This window comes from Telopea speciosissima, chromosome 6 (assembly GCF_018873765.1).
Source record: "Telopea speciosissima isolate NSW1024214 ecotype Mountain lineage chromosome 6, Tspe_v1, whole genome shotgun sequence".
NCBI classification, from domain to species: Eukaryota; Viridiplantae; Streptophyta; class Magnoliopsida; order Proteales; family Proteaceae; genus Telopea; species Telopea speciosissima.
Genome location: NC_057921.1, coordinates 34,962,891 through 34,976,109, shown reverse-complemented (window position 1 = coordinate 34,976,109; position 13,219 = coordinate 34,962,891). Strand labels below are relative to the sequence as shown.

The 13,219-nt window shown below is 52.0% G+C and overlaps 1 protein-coding gene across 1 annotated transcript; it reads left to right on the top strand.

Annotated features, from left to right (window-relative positions):
* Positions 1 to 736: 736 nt before the first annotated feature.
* LOC122666178 (pirin-like protein) lies at positions 737 to 12,415 on the top strand. Its single transcript, XM_043862318.1, has 5 exons — positions 737 to 852; positions 934 to 983; positions 1,080 to 1,118; positions 12,174 to 12,202; positions 12,360 to 12,415. Exons 1-5 carry the CDS (start codon positions 737 to 739, stop codon positions 12,390 to 12,392), a joined length of 267 nt encoding a protein of 88 aa, XP_043718253.1. The 3' UTR covers positions 12,393 to 12,415.
* The last annotated feature ends 804 nt before the right edge of the window (positions 12,416 to 13,219 follow it).

Here is a 13,219-nt window from a genome sequence, read left to right as displayed (position 1 = left end):
ATTTCGGTAGATGTATGTGTTTGGACCGTAGTTTAGCTTAATCTATCACTTGTTACACTTTCGCCTTACGTGAGAAAGATAAAATAGAGTAGCTACATCTCCCTGTGTTCGACCCATACTTGTATGACCCATACCCTTGCGGTATTTTTTTTTAACTCAAACAAAAAGCACTTGTATGTCATGCATATAATTCCATAATAAAAGTAATGGTAAGCATCTTGTACATCCCTTGAGTTTTGTTGACCTGTCATGTAGACTCCACGGTTATAAACCTTACTTGCAGACCCATAAATCCCGTGGTGTTAGTTAGGTGTTAGTTTAACAATGTAAAAGACCAAAATAGCCTTTGAAACTCCGGCTACTCCTGCAACTCTAAGGGTGGGTGAAAATCGAACATCCAACATCGATTCCGTTTTGAACTGCAGCCGACCTGTTCCTTCGTCTGTGCTTCTGCTTCAGCTCCCCTTAGAGAGTCCCCTGAAGCTTCGTGTATCACTCCACCGTTCTCTCTTGTTTGCTTTGGATTTGATTCTTCATCCTTGAAGTTTCCAGAAATTAACCTCGCCGCTTCTACAAGTAGACCCAAATGACCGTCGTTTTTGTCATTTTTACTCCAGAAGAAACTTGTTTCTCCTCCTCGCTCTTCTTCATTTTCTTTGTCTTTTGAGGCTTTAGTCTTGCTCTTCTTGATTTGTTGTTCTAAAGATCCAAACTGTTCTGAAAAAAAGGGAAAAAGATGCTTGAAACAGAGATCTCAAGTGTTCTTAGAGAACCCCGCTTTGTGGTTAGAAAATTTCAGGCCATATCTCAAAGAGAAGGAGCTGGTGCTGTTGTCCGACGAAGCATCGGAAGGTAAGAGAAACTCATCAACTACATTGCAAAATCTTGATTGATTTTAGTACTTTTGGCTAAATAGGTCTTTGATTTCTTCAGGTTTGAGCTCAGATACTTCGATCCGTTCCTCATATTAGATGAATTCCAAGGTCTGTTTCTCTTTATTTTTTCCTTTTTGTGGGATTTCTACAGTTTCTCTTTGAATCCTTTTAAAATTTCATTTGGTTTTCATTTGAATCTTGTAGTTACAGCTCCCGGTGGATTTCCTGACCATCCACACAGAGGTTATCTTCTGTTCCTCCTCTCTCTGCATCTAATATTTCTAAACAATAGGTTCAAATTGTGCCTTTTTGAGGAGATTGAAATTAGGAATAAAAAAATTTCTTCTCAATTTGTAAAAACCTCCGGTAGTTGGTTCGCCCGTGGATGAACCTGCAAAAACCAAACAATGAGCGCAAGAGGGCCGGTGTGGCTCCGGCCTAGGACTCCGATGCTCAAGTCAGGTCTTCAACGCGACAGCGTAACTGCCTATTAAAAAGCAAGATCCCGAATAGAGCTCCATACCAGGTATTTATAGAGTAAGGAGGAGATGAGGCAGTAGGAGAGTCCTAGTATGGCGGAGTCCTTCTTTCGGAAGGTTCTCTCGCGTGAGCGGAGTGGAGAGTTATTTTCGGGGTCGGACTCTTATTAAGGTAAGAGTCCATGTAGAGTGTGATGATTACGTGTTGCGCCGGGATCGTGGCTCGGTCTTTATCCCGTGATTCTCGGGATGTCCGACGTGGCCCGAGATCCCCGGTGGGGTGCTATGAGTGCCTCCATGGAGGAGGGCTCGGCCTACGAGGTCGGCCCGTGGGGTCGGCAATGGAGGTCGGCCCCGGAGGAGGTCAATCTCGGCCATGAGGTCGGCTAGGAGTCCTGGCTGACTCGTATAATCTCGGCCTCGGCTACCGGCCAGTGGCTCAAACCAGGCTTTGTCGGGTGACTTATCGGATATGGGGTCGGCCCCATTCCCCGCTCGGCCCACTCGGTTCTCGGACCGAGGTCGGGTCGGCCACGTGGCAGCCTCGATAGGTGGGGTGTTTTATGCCTCATCACAGGCCCCCACTCATCGTGTCGGCTCGGCGTTGATGAGTGAAATTTCCGGGCCCTTGTCGGGAAGATTCTTGCGGTTGGGCCGAGATTATTTATTGCTGCGGATTTGACGCGTTGCACGATCCGACGGTTGGGTGTCCGTGCCACGTCGCCAGAGTCATTATGGCGGGCTCGGGAATTCAAACGCCCTTCGATCGGGCCGTTGGATCATCCGAGCTGCAGTCGGCCGATGGATCGATGAAACCCAAGGATTATAAATAGGCGACTCCTAACTATTCATTCTTCACTGCTCTAAGTTATTGACTTCTCGGCAAGTTTGGAACCGTCAACTCGGCGATCTCGTCGTTTGCTCCGTGATCGACTCGGCTGAAGCTTCGTTCGTGATCGACTCGGCCGTCGTTGCTTCGTCGACTCAACTCTTCTTCAACCAAGTAAGTCTTCTCCACCCAAGATGTCACCGGTAGTAGTCCTATGGGCGAACTGCTCGCTGCAGGGCGGAGGGCGCGAGTCCGAGCCGAGAACTCCCCGTCCGCTCTCCCACCATAGACCTGTGGGCTCGACCTCGACGAGCCCGATGTAATGGAGATTCGTCGAGCCGAGGTGGCTGAGCCCCTGCTTACCCATGGAGTTTGACCACGCGCCCAATCCACACACAGATCGGGCCGAGAACTCCGGGTCGTCCTCATCGATGAGGAATCAAGCGAGGAGATTCGTCGAGATGGGGTTGGCTCGATAAGCTCGTCCACCGACGCCCAGCCCGAGGAAGGCGAGCCGCACTGCTCGAGCACAATCACGGAGGCCGACCTCGACTATCCGAGGATGACCTACGCCATCCCCGAGGACATTCAGCTCCGAGTTCCTAATCCCGGAGATGGCCTCGCTTCATCGTGCCCGGCGAGGTGGCTCTGCACGAGACGCCCTTCAAGTATGCGTTCGGCTCCCGTTCTCGCTGGTGGACCGGATCTTGGACCACTTCCACTGCCTCCGGTCACCGGGTGCCGAACTCTGGCGGGCTGTCTATGGCTTCTACGCCTGCTTTGCGAGATGGGCCGAGGTGCGGCGTGGCGCTTTTCTCTCGGCTCTTCTTCCTCGAAGAAGTCTCCCGAGAAGGGGTGGTATTATTTCGCGCCGATCGTGGAAGAGTGCGGCTCTAGGCGGTCACAAGTTTCGTCGCACGCCGACCTTCAACAATTATTGGAAGCCCGTTTTTCTTCGCTTCCATTCCCAACAGCCCTCTCCGAACCGAGTGGAAGGAGATGAATCTGAACTATGTAAATAGAGTACTACCCCGACCGAGAACGAGATGACCTCGCTCGACTGATCCCCAGCCCGCCCTTCGATGTTCTCCAGCTTTAGGACGAGGGGTTTCTTCGTAGTTGGCATATGACCCCTGGTAGGAACCCTTGCCGAGCTTATCTCGATTATCCGAGCCGACCCCTTAACTTAGTTTTCTTTTCCTTTTCGACTTGTTTCCTATGTTTTCGGTTTCTCTTGCGGTGGTCGGCTACATTCCTCCAATGGACACAACTCGGTGAGGGCCGAGATTATCGCGGATAGGAAGAAGAAGAATGCCGAGAAGAGACCCCGGCGAGTCCTCCAAGGCCTCCAAGGGAAAGGGGTGATGCCGGGACCATCGGACGCGGTGGTCGGGCTGGAGGCCGAGAAGAACACGGGTCAAGCCGGGTCTCCGAGGAAGGGGAAAGGCCGAAAAGGCTAGAGGAGCCCGCCGAGAGACATCAAATGCCAAAAGCTCTCGGTTAACTGACGAGTGGCGGCCTTCCGCCCGTGGCCTCTCCCACCAACATCTCCCGACACGTCCCGGGAGGGCTTCGCCAACAATGTCCCTGTGAGGCCGACTGGCGCCTCTTCCCGGGACTCGGCCTTGACGTGCCGCCCCTCACGCCAAGGAATGGCTGATGCGGTCGGCTCCCACCGACAAGGAGAAGCTGGAGGCGCTATCCGACCGAGCTTCTCTCCACCCTATTTCAAGACTTCAACATGGTAAGTTTCCTTGTCGGCTCTTGCCTATGATCCGATATGTGTAGTTTATCCTGATTTTTGTTCTCATGCTTTTTGTAGGGGTTCGCCAAAGCGGTGGAGACCATGCTCCGCTCGAGCGGCTCTCGACCGAGAACTATTCCTTGGCGTCCAAAGTGTAAGAAGGCTTATCGGACGCCTGTGATGCCGTTGAGGCGTTGGGAGACCCAAGAGAAGCTCACCGCGCGAGGCCGAAGTGAGAGCTCTCGGCCGAGGTGGCCAGCAGAGAGAGAAGGTCCGGCTTTGTAGGCTCGGCTCGCCGAGGTGAAGGAGAAGGCCAAGGAAGATCTGGCCACGGCTCGGAGCGCGGCGATTAGCGACTATCTCCAATCGGAGGAGTACGCCGATATCCGCCACGAGATCGGAAGCCTCCCTTCGCCGAAGGTTTTGAAGCGAGCCGAGCGAGCTTTTGGTCGAGATCAAGGCAACAGATCCTGATCTCAATCTCTCCCGCTTTGACGATGATGCGACTACTTTTGCAGGGAGATGGGAGATGAGGAGGGAGCCGAGGTCACCTAAGCTCAGCCCGGCGGCACTCCCTGTCGACGTCGCCCCTCTGGGAGCCGGACCTCAAGACCTCGCCGCGAGCCCAACACCGTGGACGCCTCCGAGGGTGCCTCCAAGTCCCACGCCGAGGAGGCGGAGATGTAAAATTATTATTATTATTTTTTTTTTGGTGTGTGTGTGGGGCCGAGCTGCCCTTTTTGTAACCGTGCCGATCGCTTGGCTTACAATGAATAAAACAACTTATTTTTGTCAAAATTTGTCTAAGTATTTGAACTCGGCGCCCTCGGCATTCTTTTCCTTGCGTATAATGTTTTGTTTGTGGTCAAGCTCGCCGAGTCATTTCACTAACCGAGCTTAGGAACTCGCTCTTTTTATCCATGCCCAACGTTGTCGGCGGTCAATGCGATCTTCACTTTGGTTGTTAATTCGCTTTCCCTTCAAATTGGAGAGGCTATCATATAAGCGCACGCGTGGCCGAATATCCTTCTTGGCCGAGCCTAATGCCTTAGCGTGGTTTAGTACTTCGTTAGGCTCGGCCAAATAGGAATGTCGGCCCTTGAGAGGTCGGCCATGTCTATTTGGACAGTCTTACGACTTGGCCGATGAGCTACGAGTGTCGGCTTTTGATGTCGGCCTGGTCTATGAGGACCGATCTTATGACTTGGCTGCCGACCTATGAGGGTCGGTCTTGGATGTCAGCCTGGTCTATGAGGACCGGTCTTATGACTCGATTGTCGACCTAGGAGGGTCGGTCTTTGATGTCGGCCTGGTCTATGAGGACCGGTCTTATGACTCGGTTGCCGACCTAGGAGGGTCGGTCTTTGATGTCGGCCTGGTCTATGAGGACCGGTCTTATGACTTAGTTGCCGACCTAGGAGGGTCGGTCTTTGATGTCGGCCTGGTCTATGAGGACCGGTCTTATGACTTGGCTGCCGACCTATGAGGGTCGGTCTTTGATGTCGGCCTGGTCTATGAGGACCGGTCTTATGACTTCGACTTGGGAGCTTGCCAATACGTTGAGTGTTGGAGAAAAGACTTTATTGAATCAAATGTCGGAACTGAAAACCGAATACAAACATGTTCAATTATTGAAAAAACTTTTTCAAATTTTCCGAGTTCCAAGGTCTCGGTACCTTCTTGCCCTGAGTCCAGCGATATGTGCCAGGGCGAATTTGCTTGGAGACTATGTACGGGCCTTCCCAGCTTTGGTGCTAATTTTCGTTGTTGCCTCTGGGATGCGCTGAGTTTTCTAAGAACAAGGTCCCCTTGACGAAAATGCCTCTCTTTGACTCTTGAATCATAGTAGCTTGCGTCTTCCTGGTACGCCGCGTTTGGAGTAGGGCATTTTCTGGACTTCATCTAGGAAGTCCAGTTGGCTCGCAGCCCATCTTCATAGGTCTTCTCATCGAAGTTGAGCACTCGGTATGATGAAGCCACAACTTCAACCGGTGCGAGGGCTTCGGTCCCATAAGCGGTGCGAAATGGACTCTCCCGGTTGGAGTTCTTACATCGTCCGATATGCCCATAGGACGCTTGGGAGTTCTTCCACCCATCTCCCCTTGGCCTCATCCAACCTCCTCTTAATGCCGGAAGTAATGTTCGGTTGGACACTTCTACTTGTCCATTTGCTTGTGGATGAGCTACCGAGATGGGTCGGAAGTCAATGTGGAAGTGCTCGCAAAATTCTCGAAGGTCGGGTTGTTGAATTGCGCGCCATTATCGGTGATGAGAACTTTCGGTAGCCCAACCGGTAGATGACCTTATCTCGGAAAAATTTTTCCATGTTCTTCTCATGATGGTGGCAAGAGGCTCGGCCTCGACCCACTTGGTGAAGTAATCGATCGCTACTACTACGTATTTTCTGTTTCCCGATGCCGGGTGAAATCTCCAAGAATGTCCATTCCCCACATAGCGAATGGGATTGGGCTCAGATTGAGGTTAATTTTGTTGCTGGTCGGCTTGGGATTGGCGCGAACAGTTGGCACTTCTCACACGTCTTCACGTATTTCATGGCCTCTTCTTGCATTCTTGGCCAATAGAATCCTTGTCAAGTATCTTGTATGCAAGAGCTCGGCCGCCCATGTGACTCCGCATATTCCCTCATGCACCTCGGCTAAAGCATACTGGCCCCTTCGGTCCCGGACATCGGAGAAGAGGGGCCGAGATTGCCCTTTGTAGAGTACTCCGTCGATCATTGAGTACTTGGAAGATCGGATCTTGACCTTCCTTGCTTCGTCTCGATTCCCCGGAGCAGGCCATTTTCCAAGTAGTTGACAATGGGGTCCAACCAGTCGGCCCATCCTCTTCAATGTGCTTTATGCTTTCTTCTTGTAAGGATGGTTTCTCCAATATTTCTATGTATACTGACCGGCTCGGATATTGGAGGTCGCCTCGCCAACCTAGATAAGGAGTCCGTCGCGGCATTCTCTTATCTCGGTATTCGAGTCATCTCGAAGTGTTCGAGCTCGGAGATCGATCTCGGGCTCGACCCAGGTATGCTCTCATCCTTTCGTCTTTTGCCTCGTAGTCTCCGTTGACCTGGTTGACCACGAGTTGGGAGTCTCCTCGCACCTTCAACCGCTTTATGCCCATAGCTTTGCTGACTCAAGTCCGGCTATAAGGGCTTCATACTCAGCCTCATTGTTTGAGGCGGAAAACTTGAACCTTAGGGCATATTGGACCAGAAAGCCTTCGGGCTTACAAGTATTAGGCCGGCCCCGCTTCCTCCGGAATTGCTTGAGCCGTCAACATTCATGGTCCAAGTCGGGTCGTAGTAGCCCCGACCTCCTCGACTGTCTTTTCTTCTCCAACCTCATGCTCGGGCCCGTGCATTCGGCGATGAAGTCGGCCAGGGCTTGTCCTTTTATCGTTGTCCTCTGGCCGATAGCTTATATCGTATTCACTTAGCTCAACCGCCCAGGAAATCAGCCGTCCCAAACGCTCGGGTTTGTGTAATATCTTTTTGAGTGGCTGGTCGGTCGTACATCACGATCGGATGGGCTTGGAAGTACGGCCTTAGTTTCCTTGCAGCCGTGATTAGGGCGAATGCTACTTTCTCGAACCCGAATACCTTGTCTCGGCATCAACAAGAACGTGGTGATATAGTATATCGGCCTTTGAGTTCGACTCTCTTCCTCGATCAACACCGCACCGACCGCCACGGGAGTGGCGGCTAAGTAGACTTGAAGTTCCTCTTTTGGTTCGGTACCGAGAAGAGGCGGGTTCTCCAAATATTTCTTCACTCTTCAAAAGCTTCTTGGCATTCGGATGACCGGATAAAATCTTTTGGGTTCGGATATTCTTTAGGGCCTTAAAGAACGGTAGGCACTTGTCGCCGATCTCGACATGAATCGCGCCAACGCCGCCACACGTCCGTTTAGCCTTTGTACTTCTCGGATTGTCCTTGGAGGACTCATCTCTTGGATGGCTCGATTTTTGCCGGATTGGCTTGATGCCTTTGACAGAGACCATGAAGCCAGGAACTTTCCCGAGGTTACGCCGAATGCACACTTGGCGGGATTCAGCTTCATCCGGTTCTTCCTCAATACGCCGAAGGCTTCTTCCCGGTCGGCCAAGTGGTGCTCGGCCTTCAAACTTTTCACCAACATGTCGTCCACGTGACTTCCATGTTCTTTCCGATCTGCTCGCGGAATATACGATTCACGAGGCGCCGGTATGTCGCTCCGGCATTCTTCAATCCGAACGGCATGACCTTGTAGCGAAAATTCTCTTGGTCGATTCGGAAGGCCGTGTACGACTCGTCCTCCTCATGCATCATGATTTGGTTGTAGCCGAGTACGCATCCATGAAACTCGGCATCTCGTGACTGCCGTGGCGTCGATCAAGAGGTCGATCCGAGGTAGTGGGTACTCATCCTTTGGGCAGGCCTTGTTGAGGTCTGGTGTAGTCGACACACATTCTCCACTTCCCGTTCGGTTTAGGGACCATGACGACGTTAGCCAACCAGGTCGAATTTCTCTTCTCGGATGAATCCCGATCGTGAAGCTTCTCCACCTCTTCTTTGATTGCGCTTTGCCGATCAAGTGCGTAGTTCCTTCTCTTCTCCGGATTGGTTTCCGACCCGGATCCACATGGAGTCGGTGCTCAGCTATATGTCTGGTATGCCCGACATGTCGCGCCGACCAGGCGAAGACATCGGCGTCGCTTTTAAGAAAACTCCGAGCCGCCTTCTTTGATCTTTATTTAGTAGTGATCCGAGAAATTGACCACCTTGGCGGGTCATCTTCGCCGAGATGAAGTGGGGTCAGGTCTTCCACGGTCGCCCTCTTCTCTCGATAAGCTCATCCCGTGATCCTCGGGAGATGTTCGACGCACATGGACATTCCTCGAACATTACCCTTGTTTTGCTTGACGAAGGTAGCGTAGCACTCGTGCCTTCTTTTGGTCGCCTCGGACCTCGTTGACACCGTTCTCGGTGGGGAACTTCATCTTCAAGTGAGTCGGGAGATGATGGCTTGGAGGGCGGTCAATGACGGACGGCCGAGTATGGCGTTGAAAGCCACTACCGACCGTACCACCATGAATTTGACTTGGATCGTCGCCGGCAGGGAGCTTGCCCAATTGTGACTAGTAGATCGATCGAGCCCTTGATAGTCGCGGCCACTCCCGAGAACCCGTGAAGCGAGGTTCCTTCGGGCTTAAGCGCTTCGTCGCGAAGCCAAATTGTCGACGCTTCCAATGACATAAGGTCCACGGATGCGCCGGTATCGACCAATACACGGTGTGACGGTGCATTCGCAATTTCTACCGCACCACTAAAGCATCGTCATGAGGTAAACTTATACCTTCGAGGTCGGCTTGTGAAGGAGATCGTCACCGCCGGCTTGAGTTTCTTGGCGGGCATCTCGGCTACTCCGACGAAGCGAGCGTTTGCCTTAGCCTTTCTAGTACTCTCTGCCCGGGCCCCCAGGATAGTGTATATGGGGCTCCCTTGTCATTGCTCGGCCGGATCCGTCCTCCTTCTTCTCGGCTCGGACCTTGTCATCGTCTCTTTCAACTCTTTGCTTTTCGGCCTTAGGCTCGGCTCTTCTTTGATCTCGGTCATCAGGCCGCCGACCTCCACGATCTTCTCGGCCTCCTTTGACATATCGCTTCAAGTGGCCGCTTTATCAGCTCTTCGATTTCTCTTTTCAGTGATAACAATCTTCGTGTCGTGATCGATGTCCTTGTGGAATTGGCAATATTTGTTGGGATTCCGAGATGACCCCGCTTGCATCGGTCGGGTCGGCGGATGTACCCCATCTTGTATTTGCATCAGGATCTCTTTGCGAGATGTATTCAATGGCGTGTAGTCGGGGCTGAGCTCGATCCGACCTATCAGCTCGGCGATCCATCCTTGGCCTTTTTACTTCTCTTGGTGCGTCTGTTGTCGGCCTTTTCTTGTCGGTACGACCTTCGTTGCCCTTCCGGGCTTGGAGGACCTCGGCCATATTTGCGAACTCGTTGCACCTCTCCAAGAGCTCGGCCAGGTTTCTTGTCGGCTTCCGGCCAAGTCCTTGATAAGGTCCATGTCGGCCAATCCGTTGCTCATAGCCGTATGGGCCGTGGCCTCATCCAAATCCTTGATATCTAAGGATTCCTTGTTGAAGCGGGAGACGAATGCTCGGATCGACTCGTCGGGCCTTTGCTTCACGCAGGAGGTTGACCGTGGTCTTCTTATGTTTCATACTACTCGAAGCGTGACAAAGGCTCGACGAGTTGAGCGAAGCTTTTATGGAATTCGGAGGCAACCAGGAAAACCATGAGGTCGCCGCGCCCTTGAGGGATGCGGGGAAGGCTCGAAGAAACGATCTCGGTACCCCGTACATGGTCATCATCGCATTAAAGTAGTTGATGTGATCTATTGGGTCGGTCGTCCCGTCATACCGTCGAACGGGGAGGTTTGAAACCGTGTGGTAGCAAGCTGTGCATGATCTCGGGAGGATAAGGGTGACGCCCACCAAAGAGTAGGCATCCGGGGTCGTTTGTTTCTTCAACCCCTCCACTTGCTCGGCCAAATCTCGTAGCCGCTTCTCCAGCTCGGTTTGGTGCTCGGCCAACCGGCTCCTCGGCCCGGGATTGATATGGTCGGTCGTCCAGTAGTCGGCCATTCCGGTCAGCTCGGTCCTCACCATCCTTCCTTGTTCTTTTTCTTCTTGGAAGTTGGACCCTCGGGGCTCCCCTGTTGTTCTTCTCGGGAGGTGAGCTCGACGCCGGGAGTATGGACGCGATCCTTGTCCGTGTCTCGGCGCGCGCCTTTCAACCAGGTCTTTCCTTTGTTCTCGAATATCTCGGCGGTTCGTCCTCCCGATCCGTCCGAAAATACCGACCTCCTTGCTACAGAGCCGGCTGGTTCAATTTCCCGCCTGTTCTCGGCTTTGGCGATGTTCTTGTTCACCCGTCGAGCGCCTCTGGGGCGCGGAGGTGGAGTCTTCGACGAGACGGGTGCGAAGATGCAGCCCGACTCGGCTCGGCCCACGCCGGCCACCATTTTGCTGCAAGTTTCTTTGGCTGGCGAGCCGGAGGGACCATGCGGCCGGCGGCTGACCCATCAGCCCGCCTCGGGCCATCTCGGTTCATGAAGGCGCGCAACATCTCGTTGGTGTGGAGCATCTGCAGCGCAAATCCATAACCTGTCGATTATTTGCGGGCTTCAGGGTCCAAACTCTCCGCAAGGGTGGCGGTGCAGTAAGACATTCCCGTCCAAACTTGGCTCGGCCTCACCCGGCTAGCCGCGGCCGTGGTTAGTGCACCTCCTCCATTCCCGCTTTGAGGTGGAATGGTGCCGTGATGGGCTGCGCACCACTGCTCTAGGGGTCTTGTTTATCCCCGCCGAGAGGCTTCGGGGCGGTGATCGTCTCGTCGGCACAACGGTTACGGCTCCTCCGTACGGGAAGTAGAGCCATGCTGCCCGACCTCGTATGCACCATTATTATTGTTCTAGGAATTGGCGAAACGACGATGCTTGCGATGTCGCTTCCACGACGCGCCAAATGCATTGCGTGTGAAAACCTCCGGTAGTTGGTTCGCCGTGGATGAACCGCAAAAACCAAACAATGAGCGCAAGAGGGCCGGTGTGGCTCGGCCTAGGACTCTCCGATGCTCAAGTCGGTCTTCAACGCGACAACAGAATCGCCTATTAAAAGCAAGATCCCGAATAGAGCTCCATACCTGGGTATTTATAGAGTAAGGAGGAGATGAGACGGCCGGGAGAGTCCTAGTATGGCGTGAGTCCTTCTTTCGGAAGGTTCTCTCGCGTAGAGCGGAGTGGAGAGTTATTTTTGGGTCGGACTCTTATTAAGGTAAGAGTCCATGTAGAGTGTGATTCCGTGTTGCGCTCGGGATCGTGGCTCGGTCCTTATCCCGTGATTCTCGGGATGTGCCGACGTGGTGCTGAGATCCCCGGTGGGTGCTATGAGTGCCTCCATGGAGGAGGGCTCGGCCTATGAGGTCGGCCCGTGGGGTCGCCAATGGAGGTCGGCCCGGAGGAGGTCGATCTCGACCATGAGGTCGGCTAGGAGTCCGGCTGACTCGTATAATCTCGGCCTCGCCTACCGCCAGCTCGCTCAAACCAGGCTTTGTCGGTGACTTATCGGATATGGGGTCGGCCCCATTCCCCGCTCGGCCCACTCGGTTCTCGGACGAGGTCGGGTCGGCCACGTGGCAACCTCTGATAGGTGGGGTGTTTTATGCCTCATCAGCAGGTTTCGAAACGGTCACCTACATGTTGCAGGTACATATCATTTTGCCAGTCTTTACCTCATGAAAATCTTTAGTTTTGTATCTTTGTGTTATACCCTGTTACATGTCAAGATCAGGCTTCTTAGTTTTAGCATTACTTTATGAAAAAGGATTTTTGGTTTCTGATATTTTTGTCTTTGGGATCACAGGGAGCTGTTACACATGAAGATTTCAAAGGGTAAAAGGGTACCATAAGAGCAGGTGACTTTCAATGGATGTCAGCCGGTAAAGGATGAAGAAGAGGAAAGAAGAGGATAGATTTAGGAGATAAGGGTATTTTGACCATTTATAGAATTATGGCTTACTAAACCTGTTCACTCTAACGGAATGGGTATTCCGTCAGTCCCAGGGGTCTGTAAGTAAGGTTTTAAAAATCGTGATATCTACATGACAGGTCAACACACCTCAGGGGGTGCACAAGATGGTTACTCTAAAAGTAATCATCTCACATCTCAAAGCATCATCAAACCAATCCATCCAAGACATTATAAATCATCAAAGCATCATAAAACAAATCCATGTTTAACATTATACAATCATCTATGTTAAGTAATCATCTCACAACTCAAAGTATCATAAAACATATCCATTCCCAACATTATACAGGCATCCAACAAGTTTCGGATGTTTAAAATGAATCAAAACCTGTTGTATTTTTATTTGTTTTCAAAATACTTTTTTGATAGTTTCAAAACACCTTTTACTTTCCTTCCATTATTTGAATTCTTGCATTTGGTAGTGTGAGCTAAAGCAACTAAGTGCACAACTTTTAGTCCCACATTGGAAGTGGAAGAATGGTTTCCCAAGCTTATAAGTTGGGATTGGAACCTAAGGGTTGGGGTTCTAGAGAGAGTTATCCCTTGTTTAAGATGACAGGTTGGGTCCGGGTGCTTTTAAATCACGCACATGCATGCGCGCCGAGCCGAGCCATGGCCGTGGTCGAGGTCGAGGTCGGACTGGGTCTAGGTCCGGGTGTGAGTGTAGATATGGATTTGGGTTGAGCTAAGAT